This window comes from Paramisgurnus dabryanus, chromosome 4 (genome assembly GCF_030506205.2).
Source record: "Paramisgurnus dabryanus chromosome 4, PD_genome_1.1, whole genome shotgun sequence".
In the NCBI taxonomy this organism is placed as follows: Eukaryota; Metazoa; Chordata; class Actinopteri; order Cypriniformes; family Cobitidae; genus Paramisgurnus; species Paramisgurnus dabryanus.
The window spans coordinates 34,780,910-34,797,837 of NC_133340.1; the positions used below are offsets into that span (position 1 = coordinate 34,780,910).

Consider the following 16,928-nt stretch of genomic DNA (forward strand, 5'->3'; position numbering starts at 1 on the left):
CATGCAAACAAAGTGAAATGCAAATACATCTCAAATACTGAAAAGATTCCTTTAATTAAATTTCACTTTCAAGTGTGCGTTTAATTTTTTTCTTCTTTGTAAAGTCACAAAAATCAATATATGATAGTAATCTCAAATGTTGCACATAAAGACACAAAAAGCCTTTTTTTTACAATTTTTAAGCAATAGTACAATGATTTACGTTATTTGTTTACATGTAATCTACATTTAAAGCTGTTGAAATTGTCTAAGAGTAATTTTCCAGTCTGAAATAACTTCAATACGTTTTTGACCACGATATTATAAACTATGCCACTAATACAAATATATATTACATTTATTGTACTGAATATACTTTTCAAAACTCAGACATTTACTAAAAAACATTGAACACTTTAGTTATTCTTCAGCTTCAGCCTGTATTTTAAGCTAATACTATACACTATAAAAAAATATTGTTTTAAGTTTAATCAATTTGAAATTACAATTAATTTTAACTTTCTTGACTAGTGAGCATTTGCTATAAATTATAAAAATAAAGTTAAAATAGCTTAAGCTAATTCAACTTTACTTTTATTATTTATTAAAATCATGATACATGTTGAATAGTTTTTTTGTTTGTTGTTGTTGTTGACAAGAGAAACACATGAGCATGAATTTTATATGGAAAGAAGTTTATTAAAAATAATAATAAAATCATATCTGTCAAGAATAACAAATAAGAATGGTGCATATATGGCAGGCAAAGCCTTGATTGTTAATGCAATGAAAAAATTGTGGGTATGTTTGGGGCAAATCTGCTATAAAACCAAAGGAAAACAACAGAGAAGTAAAGCCAAAGCCTTTGAATAAAGTCAAAAGAAGAGCTCATTTATATGTATACTCTTTTCTTCAGCCCAGGCAGCCGCTGGAAGTCTTGTGAGATTTTAGTTCAAAGGGTGCACATGATGCAATTCTTTCAAACAACACATTTGATATACATTCAAACTAATGCTCTTTCAGAAGTGACTGTATATGCATCAAGTCATGATGAGTAATTTCTGCTCAAGCAGACAAATATGACTTCAAACAAACTCTTAAGAGCTCTTAGAAATGACAGAAAGATAATGGTTGCTTGAATAGGATGCCAGATCCTTTTAAAATGTTAAAAACTCCTCCTCACCAACTAATTTTCTCTGCCTGACGATAACAAATTGCATATTTTTAATAATGAGTTACTCAAGTGTAACCAATGCAGTCAATGTAGTAGTACAGTCAAACTATATGGTTGTAAAATGCATGTAATATTTAATTCTCCTAAAAAATTATTAGGGCTAAACACACCCCATTGACCATATGTTTCGATAACATGTCGCTTCCCTTAGTTTACAGGGAGACAAACATAATGCAATCAGTCCCTCCAGAAAAACGCGATTATGTGATAGCATGATTCAATGCATAATCAGCCAAAGTCCGCATATTTATGCGGAACCCGCATTTTTTAAATACACCACACTTTCGCCAAATAAATTGCAGATTTCTGCTCGCAAAATATTGCACAATTTTATAATTTGCGTCATATAAAAAGTCATATATATCTTAGCAGGAAGTTAAAAAATTTTGTATTTACTTCACACATGCGCAACCATGTCCCGTTGTCATGTTAGGAAGTGACGTAATTACGCGACGTGTAACAATTTTTGCAAGTTCCCCCAATTTTCATCACATAAAATTGCATAAATATCCAGCATATTCCATTGCATTTTTTAAGAAAATGTGCCGCAAGATCAAGGATTTTTACCGAGCCCCTAAGGTGACATTGGAGTAAAAAAATCTATAGTTTAGTTTCATGTGCTCACGTGAAACTTTCATGTGCAGATTTATTTTTTTAAGTTTAGTTTCGCGTGCTCACGTGAAGCTATCGCGCGAGCACGTGAAACTATCGCTTGCTCACCTGAAACGATAGTTTCACGCGAGCGCGCGATAGTTTCACGCGAGCACGCGATAGTTTAATGTGAGCATGCAAAACTAAACTTAAAAAAATAAATCTGCACATGAAAGTTTCACATGAGCACATGAAAGTTTCACGTGAGCACATGAAACTAAACTTTATTTAATTTTTGCTCCATGTCCCCTTTGGGGGTCCGTAGATTTTTGCACGCAACAATCACAAAAAACCGTTCAACTTACAAAAGTAAGTGCACTGCAAATTTTTTTTTTTAAAGTAATTTCAAATATCTTCACAAGTTATGAGTTGCTGTAACTTATAAAAAAACTTTGAGACAACTCAAGCAAATTCAACTTGTTTGAATAAGCTGCCGCAACTCATCAATAGTCAATACAGTTGAGATGACTTGTAAATAAAGTTGATAAAACTTAAAAATTTAAGTTTGACTTCCCTTAGTGAAATTTTGTAACTTTTCTTTTTCTGAACTAATATTTTTCCTCGAAATTTTAAGGTATCACTAACACATATTTTTTAAGTTTAAACAACAAATCTTTTTTTACAGTGTATATAGTCCTGTTCATATCATATCAATTTAATGACCCTTAAATATACAATTTTCACAAACAATTCCTCACAACAAAAACAATGCTTGCTGCAGATCATTTTTATTTTCTGAGAAAAATTGTGTTTCTGTAATACACTACACAAATGCATTGAGATGTCTGCATTTAAATAAAATAACTGAACATAAACAACAACTCCTCAAGTCTTTGGCTTGTCTTATTTGTCTTGTCAATCAAAAAACCTTTAAACTCCGAAAAGTAGCTGTCATTTTGCAGAAAAGAAACAATACATCTTAAGTGTACTGCACAATACATCTTTGAAAGGCTTTCAGTCAAAATATATCAGAGTCTCAAAATCTGTAATAACTGTACAAAAACGCGTAAATGCAAAATCACATTCATTTTCTCTATTGACCAAAAAAACATAAATCATAAACAGTCTCACACTAAAACTGATCAGTAGTTATTAAACCCAACTACATTTAAAAGGTGCACAAAGTCATTTGACTTTTTTTAGATATTTTATTGGCACTTACTGGCGTATATGCAGCATATTATAAAAAAGTTTTGGGTGACTGACGCCATGGCAGAAATACCCAAATCACAGGCACATTAAACATCCATAACACATTTATAAGAGGATTAGCAAAACAAAATCAGTAGCATTTAACTGTGACCTTAACATGACAGCCACTAAATAAAATAAAACTCTTTTTCAATCTTTGTGTTATTTATGTTACTTTTTTACCTTGACATATTATTACTTAAAGCACCTTTTAACTTTCCAAACTATAAAACTATTTATAAAATCAATCTCTTACCAGTGGCTTTATAAAAGTTTAAAAGACGTCAAACAATTTCAACTAGACTAATACAGTGTTTTTCTGTAAATGCTTACAATATAGATTTCCAATCTGTCGAGTAATAATCATTTCTGTAGCATAGTGCTTGCAACACCAAAGTCATGGGTTCAATCCCCAAGGATCACATGTAATTCAATGTCTCTTTGGATAACATTTCTATTTGAAATGTTTAAATATAAATGAAAAACGTAAATCAAATTAAAATGTTAAATTCAATAAACATGCAATATAGAGACAAAAAATGCATTACTGATGTAACAAACAGAGGTGGAAATATCCACCAAGTTCATTCACTTAACTATAAACTTGACAAACAAAAAATGTCATGACTTTTTAAATCATTCTGCATGTCATTTCAATCTTCTGTCAACAATCAAAAGGCAACACATACACAAACAGTTTAACAATCTGTCTGATACTCTATTAAAGAGAGATTCACCTTCAATGCACAGACATTTCGACTTGTTTCTTTTCTGACACGTTTGAAATATGCACTCCTCTGTATTCAGCGAGTAGTCAAATGGAGAAAAGGATTTAAGGATGCGTGCCACCCACCTGCTCGAGTAACTGTCTAAGGCGTTTGAGTTGCGATTCAAGCTGTTTGTTATGATCCTCCAGGATTTGCATTCTCGCCTCCAGACGACCCTTGTGTTGCCGCAGGAGTTTAGCCTCAGCGATCAGCTCGGCGTCTCGTGAACTCTGGGGTGAAACCGGCAGCATCTGAGGGGGCGATGGTAACGGTGACAGTCCCTTGTGGTCGTGTGCCTTTTTCAGACGATCGTACTCAGCTTGTAGTTTCCTGGAAATTGATGAAAATCAACTTCAGAATGAAAGCTGTCAAACAGAAGTCATCCTAAATGATGAACTATGCACTTATAATATACACAATGTACTCATCTTATGCACTTAAGGGGGCACTATTTAGGGTGCACTCACACTATCCAAATCAAACCGCGCTCGGGCGCGTTTGACCCCCAAAGCCTGGTTTGTTTGACTAGTGTGATCGCTCAGGGTCCGCTGCTTGTTTAGCAAGTAAACATGCTGCACAGTGTTTTGTACGTGTATATGTTAAAGCTTTCTCTGAATTTTCAGCCCAATTGATGAAATAGGATCGCGCAACCTTCACACGCTTTCAAAACGAAACTACGGAGATCAGCTGCTTTAGTTTTATCAATGAAAGCTTAAAATAGCACTGTTCACCGTCTGTTCATGCCAGAAGTCAGAAAAGACGTAAAACTTGTGTTTAGTACCTCAGATTGGATAAATGGGCGGAGGGAAGGTGGTCGCGTGTGGCTGTTCGAACGCATTCAACCACATGTGCGTTTACACTACAAAAGCAATCCGATCGAAAGGGGTTTCGACTACCTCTGGAAGTGGTCGAAAGTGGACGAGCTCAAAACGTTTTGAACACCTTTAACACCTGGCATTAACATCGTCCACTTGTGATCCGATCGATGAAAACGAACGTTAATGCCAAGTGTAAACAGCCTCTATATTGTGCATTTAATGGTGCACTAAACACGAAGCACTTCAGCATTATATATTTATACTGCACACTATACACAAACTATGCACTTAGTGATGCACTATACACTTCACACATACTACTTAATTGTGAACAATACACTGACTATATACTTATCTAATGCACTATACACTACACACATACTATACACATACTATGTACTTAATTGTGCACTATACACTGACTATATACTTAGTGATGCACTATATGCCATGCTATACACTATATACTACACTATGCGCTACACACTTATGGCACTTTTCCATTGCATAGTAACCGACGGTTTGGTTTAGGTCAGGTCAGGTCAGCTCACCTCACTTTGGCTTGGTTAGCTTTTCCATCGAGTTAGTAACACTTCGGAGTGGGAGGGATTATAGGTGTGTCGTTATATTTGCGCTGCCTACTGCTGTGACATCATGTGAAAGCGTCGTTGTACATTCCCATACATTCATTTATTTCTCAAAATAAAAATTGACCACAGTTTAAATGTTTGCACATCGCGTTTATTACTTCCTCTGTCTCACATGACAGTTTCTGTACAAACACCTGTGGCGTCGGTCGAAGCGCTCCGCTGAGCCTCATTTAAGTTGCATTTAAGCATATATGCGGACGTGTGTGCCGCGAATGTGCCGCCACAAACTGCAAGTCTGGAAAAAAGTGTTATGGTGTTATGATTCACAACCTGTGGAAGGTTTTTACCACTAAATGGGAGTTTGGGAACTTATAGCAAAGCACAGACGACAACAGGTTTACTCGTGACAGCGCAAGCTAGCACGAAGGTAAAGCTAATCTTTTACATTATAGCGGTGACGCTGGTAGTGACGATTCTGTCAGACCAATCAGTGATCTACAGTGTTTTCGCGTCACGTTTTGGTATCAGCTCGGGTCGCTTGGAACCCCGACCAGGGTGGTACTAAAAAAAAAAGTATCGGGAACTACGTACTGCACCCAGTGGAAAAGCTCCCAAAAATAAGCGGACCCAAACCAAACCGTGGGGTACTACGCAATGGAAAAGCGCCATTACACTATGCTCTTAATGATGCACCATACACTATTAAACTACACACACCTAAAAAAATCATTGTAGTACTTTGATGGTCTGATTAAATATGATACTACATATAAGGAGAATGCAAGCAAACAATTAGAGACATAGCTTTACTATACATATCTGAAGTATGACATCACATAATTGTAACAGGAAGTTGTAATGCATTCAGACCTGTTTTCCTGCTCCAGGTCATTGAGGACTCTCTCCAGCTCTCCCTTCTCCTCTGACTCCATTGAGATGAGGATCTGAGCGGGGCTTTGAGGTTGGCTGAGAGGAGAGCTTTGATTCAGACTCTGGCAGTAATGCTGGATCAGCAGATGCTCATCATCTCTGCAGTAACAACAACAACAACATCAGCTCTCCATTTCCTCTTCGCAATATCACATCCTTCACTGTAGATTTCAATTACCATTTGCCGCCTTAAAATCCTAGAGGGGAATTCACTAAAAATGAATTGCACTCGCTGAAAGCGCTTTTTGTCCCATGAGCTGCCTGTATTATTTCAGTTTGAGTAACTAAAGAGATTATGCAAATCGGGTAATGGCGCAAACACAAAATCTATGCAAAGAACAATTTGCGCATATATGTGGTAAAGCGCTAGCTCTGCAAACACCAAGGTTGTGGGTTTTCCAGGTGCGATCTACAGTGAACCTAATTTACAAAGAAACATTTAAAACCAAATTTAAAACCAAAAATATTGCAAGGAAAATAGTGGTCAGTTGTATAACATGAAAGAAGCATGCAAAAAAGCACATTAGTTTAGTGAATTCACCTCTAATAAACAGTTATAACTAATTATTTTTAGCACTTAGTACACGGAGTAAATAAGCCCACATTTAAATAAATTAAATCACCCAGTTATATGCCCCAGTTGGGCCAGTCATGCCTAACGGTTAGAGACGGGCTTGTAACCCTAGAGTTGCCGGTTCGAGTCTCAAGGCCGGCAGGCTGCGACTGTGGTGCCCTTAAATGCAGAGGTCACATTCCAAGTATGGGTTACCATACCATACTTTCAATTCATAATATTGGATGTTATTTTATTGCATTTCTATCAAGTAAATTGTAAATGTTGCATCACATTATTCTGGAAGATGCCATAAGGAGTGTGAAACACTGGGTTATTTTTAACCCCTAGTTCGGTCAAAAAGGGATAAACACAATTGTTGGGTTGAATTAAGGCAAAAATGTCTATATTTGACTACAACCCTGCATGGGTATAAGGGTCAGTGACAAAAACGGTTTGGCAAGATCTTTTTAAATCTTTCCCAGCCATTGACGAGATATCTCGTCAATCTGCAATACCGCTATTATCCACCAGGTGGCGCAACTTATAAAAACCGGAAGCATTGCCCTAGGGCAAACAGCTGTATGTCCGTGTATGTTTTAAAGATCGCTCTGCATCTGATCTCTATCAAAAGTCCTTCACAAAAATGAAGGTAGGATGAAACAGATTTTTTTGTTTGAAAGCAGAGGGTCTGTTCTTTTTTTCATATATTGTATGTTTATATATTTAAAAAGGAGCATTTTCTGGAAGCCATTAAACTTTTGTGAAAATCATGAAAAATGCTGGCGGTGAAAGAGTTAAAAAACTTGTTTTAAAAGCATGCATCAGGGTTATTTCGATGCACATTGCGTATTTTATGCAATTAAAATTACATTTGCACCATTTTTATGAAAGTTAATACTGAATGGACCTGAAAACCTCACCAAAAAAATTAGAAATATTAAATATTTTATCCACCTTGATGGCATGTAAGCGTAGCTATCAAAAAAATATTTTTATTAAGTTATTTCTAAATGTAAATTTGAATGCGTTTTTGTAATTTTTGTCCTGACATATGCTGAAAATGGATATGGTTTGTTTTCTAAATAATCTTTGACAAATGATGTAAAAGTGTATGTTAAAAAATAATCATATTACACTAAACTAGATGATTATATTTTATTCCACATTTTTTATGAATGTATTTATATTTTTGTTTAAAAAAATACTAGGCCTGGGAAAAGATTAATCGCGATTAATCGCATAAAAAATAAAAGTTATTTTTTGCATAATATATGTGTGTGTACTGTGTGTATTATTGTGTATATTTAACCACACACACATACATATATTCATGTCAGACTGTTTTTATTTATATATAATTTTTTTTATTTATATATAATATAGAATATATAAAAATAAAAAAAAATATATATATATATATATATATATATATACATACACACACATGTAAATGTTTCTTAAACATATACATGAATGTGTATGTATTTATATGTACTTATTACACGGCTCTCTGGAATGCTTGATTCTGATTGGTCAGTTGAGACATTTGCAGGTTCGTTCTTTTCGAATAATAACCGCTCCAAAATAATAACGCATAGCCGGACTACTTTTACGAGTAAGATCGCTCCGCGCCAATAAAGATTACTGTTTGTTTGGCGCCATCTTGTGACAAACACTGGACAACCACGACAAGACACAGAGAGCTTACTGAGACTGAACTTGACAAAATAGAGCATGACAGCTACGAAGCCAACACACAAAAAAAATACAGAATGGGCATTAAAACTTCTCAAAGACTGGCTAAAAGAGAAAAAAATGGAGACAGACAAGTATGAAGCAGAGGATCTTAATAAGGTATTACGATCATTTTATGCATCTGTGCAAAGTTTCGCGGAAGGATAAAAATGTTAATTTAAAACAAATATGCCAATAAAATGTTTCAAATTCATATTCATGTCCAGTTTTTTTTCTTATGTGACAAGTAGCCGTGTAATAAGCGGGATAATGTAGAGTCAGCCGGTAGTTATCGGGAAATAAGCCCCTTCAGTGTGATACAAGACCCTCCGCTTCGCGTCGGGTCCTGATCACACTGTCGGGGCTTATTTCCCGATAACTACCGGCTGCCTCTACATTATCCCTTACATAATAAATACACACAGCACACACTCATATATTATGCCAAAAATCACTTTTATTTTGTATGTGATTAATCGCGATTAATCTTTTCCCAGCCCTAAAAAATACTAGTTACACCAATTGACACCACACTGACATTTTTGCAATTATCCCCCAAATATTCTGTCAAAATTAAATAAAACTAAAAATTTTAGACTTTGTACTCAAAAAGAGAATGTATGCAAGACATCTGCTAATTAATTTAGAAATCTTAACCCTTTTACATTTAAGTGAACCATACAGACAAAAAATAACTAATGTCATGTCACTGACCCATAAATGTATAACTCAATGCTCGGGTTTATCCGTTTTTGACCCAATACTGGGTTAAAAATAACCCAGTGATGTTTCTTTCACATACAAAATGACATTGGTTGTATAATAGTACTTAGTGTCAAGCGTAATAAGTTGCAGGCTCACATGCTTTCATTGGGCGATACATTCTCATTCATATACGAGCCATTCCGGTTCTCCATTTCAGCTAGCCTGTGAAAACACAACATCATTCCTCACTCATTCATGCCAGCTGCATCCATTCATGTCAATACGGCATCAACGCGTTACGCGTGTTAAATATTAAAGCAACACATTTCCTTTGTTACTACACAACCCTGCAAGCAACAAACACACAAGCAAATACGAACATGAAAATAGTGTTAGTTCTCTGAAAGTATTTTTGATTAAAATACACAATAACATTGTCAACAACAAGTTAAGTTGATCTAATTCAGCTTATAAAGAAGAACCATAAAAACACAACAACCTTTACAGATTTGCTCTTGATTCTGATTGGCTGTAATTCATTTCAATCTAATTTAAGAAACTACAAGCACTTGTAACTGGTATAAAAAGTAGCTCTACATACCAGAAAGTGTTTTAAAGAAAAATATGAGGATAACATCTGACATTAAACACTGGTACATGTAGCTGTAGTATAAGACTTTACACTAATTCTTTGAATTATTGAAAAGTTAATGCACATTTTGCTAGCACACAGCAGCACCAAACGTGACTTTCTTGTAAATAAACAAGTTTTAAATGTATTTTAAAAGGCTTACCTGCTAGCGTAGTGCTCGATGCGTGAATGCGTGTCGTCATGAGAGAGCTGTGGAGATGATGAGGGCCTGTCGGTGACAAAAGAAAATATGTTTCGAAACCACAGCTTAATATTTTGTTATGTAGAAACAACATTTAAAGAGCTTAGATGCAAAACCTTCTGTGTGTGTCTAACATGCTTTCTTAAATGAGCATTTTTTATCAAAAGAAATTAAACCACACATCTAGGGGGCGCTATGGTCCATGTGACTGCCACATTCCGATTGTATTGTAGTCCAAGTACTTACAAGGGACACAAGTTCGAATGTCATCTACGGCCAATTTCTGTGCTGTCGTTCATCCAATTCATATTTTGTGCACTTAGAGGACTTTGCTGAAAAATTGATGTTACCAACAAAGCGGTATTTCTGAATGGCCTAAGGCCGGGATTAATCGAATTTGAAGCGAAGGTATCTGATGAATGTATAATACGTTCCAAAAGCATTCGGTATATATAATTTTCAAATTTTTGACCGAGGTGGTGCTTAGGGGCTTTTGCATCTGTGCTCCTCATTTCAAAACCACTGAGCATATTACAATACATTTTTCACAAAGCTATAGAAAGCTATATAAAAAGTGGATATTAAATAAAATATATTAAAAATTATTCTCTAATTTAGAAATCCTGCAGATTTCCACCATCTATTTTTGGTTAATATGCTGCCCCTTGTGGTAAAACAGCGTTTTGCAGTTTATGATTTGGCAGAGTTTGGTTAAATTAGGCAATTTTAATTTTGATAAGCCATAAACGTACAGGAAAAATGAATGTAACTAGTGTCCAGATCCCCAATAAAAGGAGCTCCTAATAACATAGAACTGAAACATGTTTATATCGCAGATGAATAGGGAAAAAGCAATGGGATGAACGTTTCAAAACACTTCACATGTCTGAGGATGAGTGTGTTGTGGAGTGCTGTGTAAATATAAAATAATGTCATAATTTTTTTAATCAAACTATGATGTAGCCAACTATGAAATATTTTACAACAATCCCTGTCAATCATCACTCACGATCCACTTGAAGTGCGTATTGGGGTTTACAAAAAAAACAATTGTTTTTTATCGTTTTCCATTTGGCACAAAGGTTGTAGGTTCAATTTCCAGGGAACACTCATACCAATTTAAATTTTAGCTTAAATGCACTCTTGGATAAACATGTGTGCCAAATGCACTAATATAAACATGTATGGTTGTGTGTGCAGATGTACTGGAAGTACTCACGGATGGTCAACAGGCCAGAAGTTGATCAGTGTTATAGGACTGCAAGACAAAAGAAGATGCAATGATGGACAGGACAAATAGATGCACTGCGAGCAGGATGGTGGCGCGCTTGTTAGAAAGCACCAAACACACAAACCCATTTGCACAAAACCTATAAACTCTCTTAGTGGCCAATAAACCAAAGTGCAAGTCATAAATGCCAGTGTGACAATGATTGAAAATTATACATTTCAAAAAGCACGATCTGATTTGTCATTTTTGGTTGTGTGTTGGGGTTGAGATGAAAAAGGAAAACAAAAAATTAACATTTTAATGTGCGAATGCATCTAGAACTGCCAAATCGCTCCTCTAAAGGGGGAACAAAATCCTAAATACATGTCACATGACTAATGCGAACATAAACGCAGAACACCTTCCAGCTAAATTCCTCTATAACTTCTGTTCAACCAAGCATTCGGAGTAATCTTTATTTATCTTGTTTGATGACCTGTGTTATGTTGCTTAATCATTTACTACTCGTGAAATTATTATAAGCATGCCTCAGATGTTGTTATACATTAACCGTGCATTCACACCGCCGCCGGCGAGAGCGTCAAACTGGCCAAAAGTCAATCATTTTCAATGTGAGCCGGGCTTGAACGGCGTGAGCGTCGAAAACAAAAGCTACACCACACAAATGGCTTTTAATTGGTTTATTTCCTGCAAAAATTTTACTATAATTGTTAAGTTCTTACTTTGACATTTAAACTATGGTTAATGAGGTTAACTTATGCACTACTTGTGGTCAGTCTGCACAAGATCAACATGCTTGTTTGCTTTGCGGCCCCTTTAAATAAAATTCACAAGACCACGAATACAATAGTCAGAGTGTCCATAAATCTTTTTCTACAGCGTTGGTGACAGGGCAGCCAAAGCATATTTTGACGCTCGTCGGCAGTACAGTAAGGTGTGTTATTGGTCAATTACAAATCCATTTTGCTCTCGATAAAAAACTATATTTGCAAAGTGATGTTAAACACGCCAGATAAAAAAAACTATGCTATATAAGAAACACATTTTTATTAAAGTCAAGCTGGAATCAGGATCCAAGTACCATAAACAATGCATCTTATGTTTATAATCAACAGCCAATAGAGTGCCGCAGGGATGAGGTATTTTTATAGGCCAACCCTGAAGTTAGCGGGACACAATACATAGATATGGATCGATTTTATTTCTAATGAGCCGATGCATCATAAAAAATATTTTTTTCTAAAACTACACCTCAGTGATTGTCACTATTGCACATTTTGGCACAAAATACTGAAAGACTTTGACTGCTGCCATCTAAGTTCATTATTATATTAATTTTTCTTTATTTAAATAATTGTAAAAATTTATTTTTTGTTAGTTTATTGTTGTAAATGTTCCAATTGGAACAGAGATTGTGCCATTTTCAAAGAGTTTAATTAAATGTTCATGTTATATATTTTGTAAGTATAAATGAAACTCAGTCCTTCCAGAAAAACGCAGTTTTTTTGTGATTGTTACATGCAAAAATTCTTGATCTTGCAGCACGTTGTCTAAAAAAATGCAATGAAATATGCGTGATTTTTATGGAATTCAATGCAATAAAATTGAGGAACTTGCAAAAACTATGGGAACTTGCAAAAAAATTATGTTCGCGTCACATAATCACGTCAGGTCATAACATTCCCATGGCAACAGGGCACACGGCTGCGCTTGTGTGGGGTAAATGGAAAATTTTTCAACTTTCTGCTAAGATATACGTGAGTTTTGCTACGAAAATGCGGGGATTATGAAATCATGCAAGCCCCGCATATTTTGCTCCAGGAAATCTGCAATTTATGCTGCGAAAGTGCGGCGTATTTAAAAAAATGCGTCCCCCGCTTAATGTTCAGACTTTGGCTGGTTATGCGTTAAATCATGCGATCACATAATCGCGTTTTTCTGGAGGGACTGGTAACTGCTTAACCAGGCACGTAATATAAAAATATTAATAAATTAATTGAACCGAAATCGCATCGAAGAAGCGTTTGATGTATGGGCAAAAAAAAAAAAAAAACGTATCACTGGAGGAGAAAATCAATATTGTATCGGATCGTAATAAACAGTCCATATAAACAGGATGCACCGTATTAAATGTGGGCCGCACGCTGAAAAAGTTTGAGAACCAGTGGTTTATGACACTTAGGCTTAAGGTTACTCCAAGACTAAAACACCTGTTTTTGAGCTGTCTTAACTGAAAATAACTTGCACTGACAGATCTTAAAATATCTCAGTTTCATTGATTTGAATAACACAGCTTTTATAAATTTAAATTCTTTAATGAATTTAAAGTCTAAATTTGTTTTTGTTTTTTTTCTAGTAAACCCATCCAAAATCATAAAAAAAAAAATGTGTTCATTTGTGAAGATTAACTTTAAAACAAACTTTTGTTAAACACAAATCTTATCTTTTGCAATAATCCAAATGTCTATGGGAAAAATGAATGGGCTTTTTGGCTAAAACTTCCGGGTTGACCTACAAAAATGCGTCATCTCTGCGGCACACTACAGAAATGGTATAAAAATAAAAAGTGTCTCACGTCTCCATGTTATCTCCCTCTAGGATGGTCTGGACGGGTAGGTAACCCATGCGGGGGTGCTTTGCAAAATAGCGCTTTGTCCTAAACTTATTCTTCAACACCTTGGCAAAGTCTCTCACATCTTCTCCTGATGTCGTCTACAAAGAAAGATGCACACATGTGTAAAAAGACCACATCACTACACCACATACTAAATTAATAGAGAGATACAGAAAGCTGCATGCAACAAGAAGTGATGTAAACCATCTTACCGGTGTGCAATATTCAACCATAGGATACTGAATCTTGTGACCTTTGGCCACTCTGCCAGAAAAGAAGCAGCTTTGGCAGATGTCGTAGTTAAAGTGCTTTAAGCTTCTGTACCTGTTGAGATCAGACACAAGGCGTGAGGTCTTTTAAACGCTAGAAACGCTGGCAAAGCTTGAAAGAGTCAGAAATTACTCGGATCTGAGTTGACATGCATGGAATGCATGCAGGATTTCTTAGAAAACAGCAGTAACTACTTGATCCTCCAGGTGGAGCTGTTTCATATTAGCATGGGTGTTAATTTAAAAAGAGAATAAGTGTTTATTACTTTATGCCCCTATTTTATTAAAATTCAGTTACTGTAAGGAAAACAAAAAGTTAGCATAACGATTAATTGAATTACATTCTTAGCCTTTAAAATGGTGTTATGCATTGTAAAAACTTCTGTTATCATTTACTCTTCATATTAAAAGTCAAGCTGGGATTTTCGCAAATGTGCATATCACATGCATATCAACTGAATGATATCAATACTTCAAAATATTACGTATAGTCAAAGCTTTAGGATAATGCAGGTAGCAGAAGGACTGGCAAGATGCTTTCTTTTTCCCAGAAATATATATATATATAAATATATATTATAATTTAATTTGACTTTACAAACTTAAAGCATTATCATATTGGATATTGTACATTGCATTTTTATTAAGTTATCACATATTGCACTTTTCTTCAATATCATGCAGAATCTAATCTGGATTTTATTGGATACAAGAAATGTGCCTATTCCATAACAGGCAGCAGCCAAACCTAAACATGACAGGTTAAAACAACACATAAATTCCGGTGTCTATTGTTATTAATTCTGACTTCAGTCTGATCGAAGCCGCATTGACTTTCATAGTATTATTTTTTTATACTATGGAAGTCAGTGGGGCTTCTTATTGGTTTGGTTACAAACATTCCTCAAAATATCTTCCTTTGTGTTCATCAGAATAAAGAAAATGTATACAGGTTTGTAACAACGTGAGAGTGAGTAAACTTCATTTTGGGGTAAAGTATCCCTTTAACAGACAAATAGGATTGTGTTTCCACTAATGAAACTTCTAAGAGCCGGAAACGAATGCGGCAGCTGTTCGAGTCAAACAGACTGCAGACTCGCTTTTTCAACTTCTACCTTGAAGTTTGGTGCAATGCTTAAAAATGCACAAAAAAACTGCTGACACCTTTAAACCATCTGAAGTAAAATCAGTCATACTAAATCTTGACACTAAAGAAAGGTCCGTACCTGAAGCCGATAATAGGACATTCCTTACAAATGTTGCATTTAGCCTGGTGCTTTGCTGTCTCAGCAGCCGCCACACGATGCAGGACGGGAAGCCAAACCATGGACTGAGGCTCTAAACGCATCCAGTCCAGGAAGACCGAAGCCTCCAGCTCTGGTTTGTTGTTGGCCTTCATATTAAGAGTAGAAAAAAAATGTGTTCAGTTGCTGCAAGGGAATATACATGGTTGCTTACTAAATCCTTATATAGTAGGAATTTATGTTTTTGAAACAATACATCATGGCTATAACTTGCCTGAAACTATAAATGACATTGTTTGTGAAATATTGCAGTAAATGACATTATGTTTTTGAAATATTGCAGTAAATCTTAAAAATCTCAGCATATATCAAACTTTGAAATGAAATATAAACGCAACACATTTTAATTGTAACAGACGCATTACAGTGTTTCCCATGCAATCATTTATTTGTGGCGCACTGCCACAATATCAGAATTGAGCAACACAAAAACATTTTTGGCATCAGTCGATGCACTCTGGTGTGTATGAAACACTTTTGGTTTATATTTGATGCGTACGCCATTGGCGCAGAGTACACGTGGGGGTTTGCACGCCAAAATGACCAACCTTACAGCATATTAGTTAACCATTATTCATCTAAAAAAGCCAAGAAAAGACCTCCATAAATATTTTTTTGGCATCAATCGACGCACTCTGGTGTGCATAAAATGCTTTCGATTTATACTTGATGCACACACCGCTGGCACCGCCGAGTATGCATGGCGGTGTGCAGTGTGATTGGCATTTTTTGTAACTTTACATGTGGCCCCAAATCCAAAAATTACTGACATGACCGCATATTAGATAACAAATATTTATCCATCTCCCTGACAAAATTAAAATGTAGCAACACAAAAAATTTCTGCATTAGTTGAAGCACTCTGGTGTGTATGCAATATTTTTGGTTTATATTTTATGCGTAAGCGTGCTGGTTTCCACCCCATTTTTTTGTAACTTTGCGTGTGGTTCCGCTTCTAAAAAATACTAACATGACCGCATATTAGTTAACTATTACTCATCCAATTCCCCCAAAAAAGCTGAGAAGAGACCTCCATAAATACATTTTCGGCATCCGTCGACGCACTCTGGTGTGTATGCAACATTTTTGGTTTATATTTGATGCGTAGGTGTGCTGGTTTGCACACCATTTTTTTTTACTTTGCGTGTGGCTCCGCATCTAAAAAAAAAAAATCAACAACCTGACCGCATATTAGTTAACCATTATTCATCCATCTCCCTGATCAAAATCAAAATTGATCAACACAAAAATAAATTCGGCATCAGTCGACGCACTCTGGTGTGTATGCAACATTTTTGGTTTATATTTGATGCGTAAGCGTGCTGGTTTGCAGGCCATTTTTTTTTACTTTTCGTGTGGCCCCGCATCTAAAAAAAAAAAAAAAAAACAACCTGACCGCATATTAGTTAACCATTATTCATCTATCTCCCTGATAAAAAGCAAAATTGAGCAACACACAAAAAAATTCGGCATCAGTCAACGCACTCTGGTGTGTATGCAACATTTTTTTGTTTATATTTGA

At 35.6% G+C, this 16,928-nt stretch overlaps 1 protein-coding gene across 11 annotated transcripts in view; it reads right to left on the reverse strand.

The window, feature by feature from the left end:
* dmd (dystrophin) overlaps positions 1–16,928 on the reverse strand; it is a 153,002-nt gene that overhangs the window by 9,809 nt on the left and 126,265 nt on the right. For 7 of the 11 annotated variants that reach the window (XR_010527702.2, XM_065254353.1, XM_065254344.2 and 4 more), the window contains 8 exons: positions 15,329–15,495; positions 14,046–14,157; positions 13,795–13,931; positions 11,208–11,246; positions 9,950–10,015; positions 9,312–9,377; positions 6,101–6,259; positions 3,909–4,152 (listed from right to left, as the gene is read on the reverse strand). Coding sequence is in view for 10 of the 11 variants with exons in the window: in XM_065254353.1 (XP_065110425.1) it covers positions 3,909–4,152; positions 6,101–6,259; positions 9,312–9,377; positions 9,950–10,015; positions 11,208–11,246; positions 13,795–13,931; positions 14,046–14,157; positions 15,329–15,495 (990 nt within the window). In the remaining variant the exon portion in view is untranslated. Of the gene's footprint in view, positions 1–3,908; positions 4,153–6,100; positions 6,260–6,783; positions 6,894–9,311; positions 9,378–9,949; positions 10,016–11,207; positions 11,247–13,790; positions 13,932–14,045; positions 14,158–15,328; positions 15,496–16,928 lie in introns of those variants that run through there. The other 4 variants (XM_065254346.1, XM_065254348.2, XM_065254349.2 and 1 more) reach the window with 3 other exon arrangements.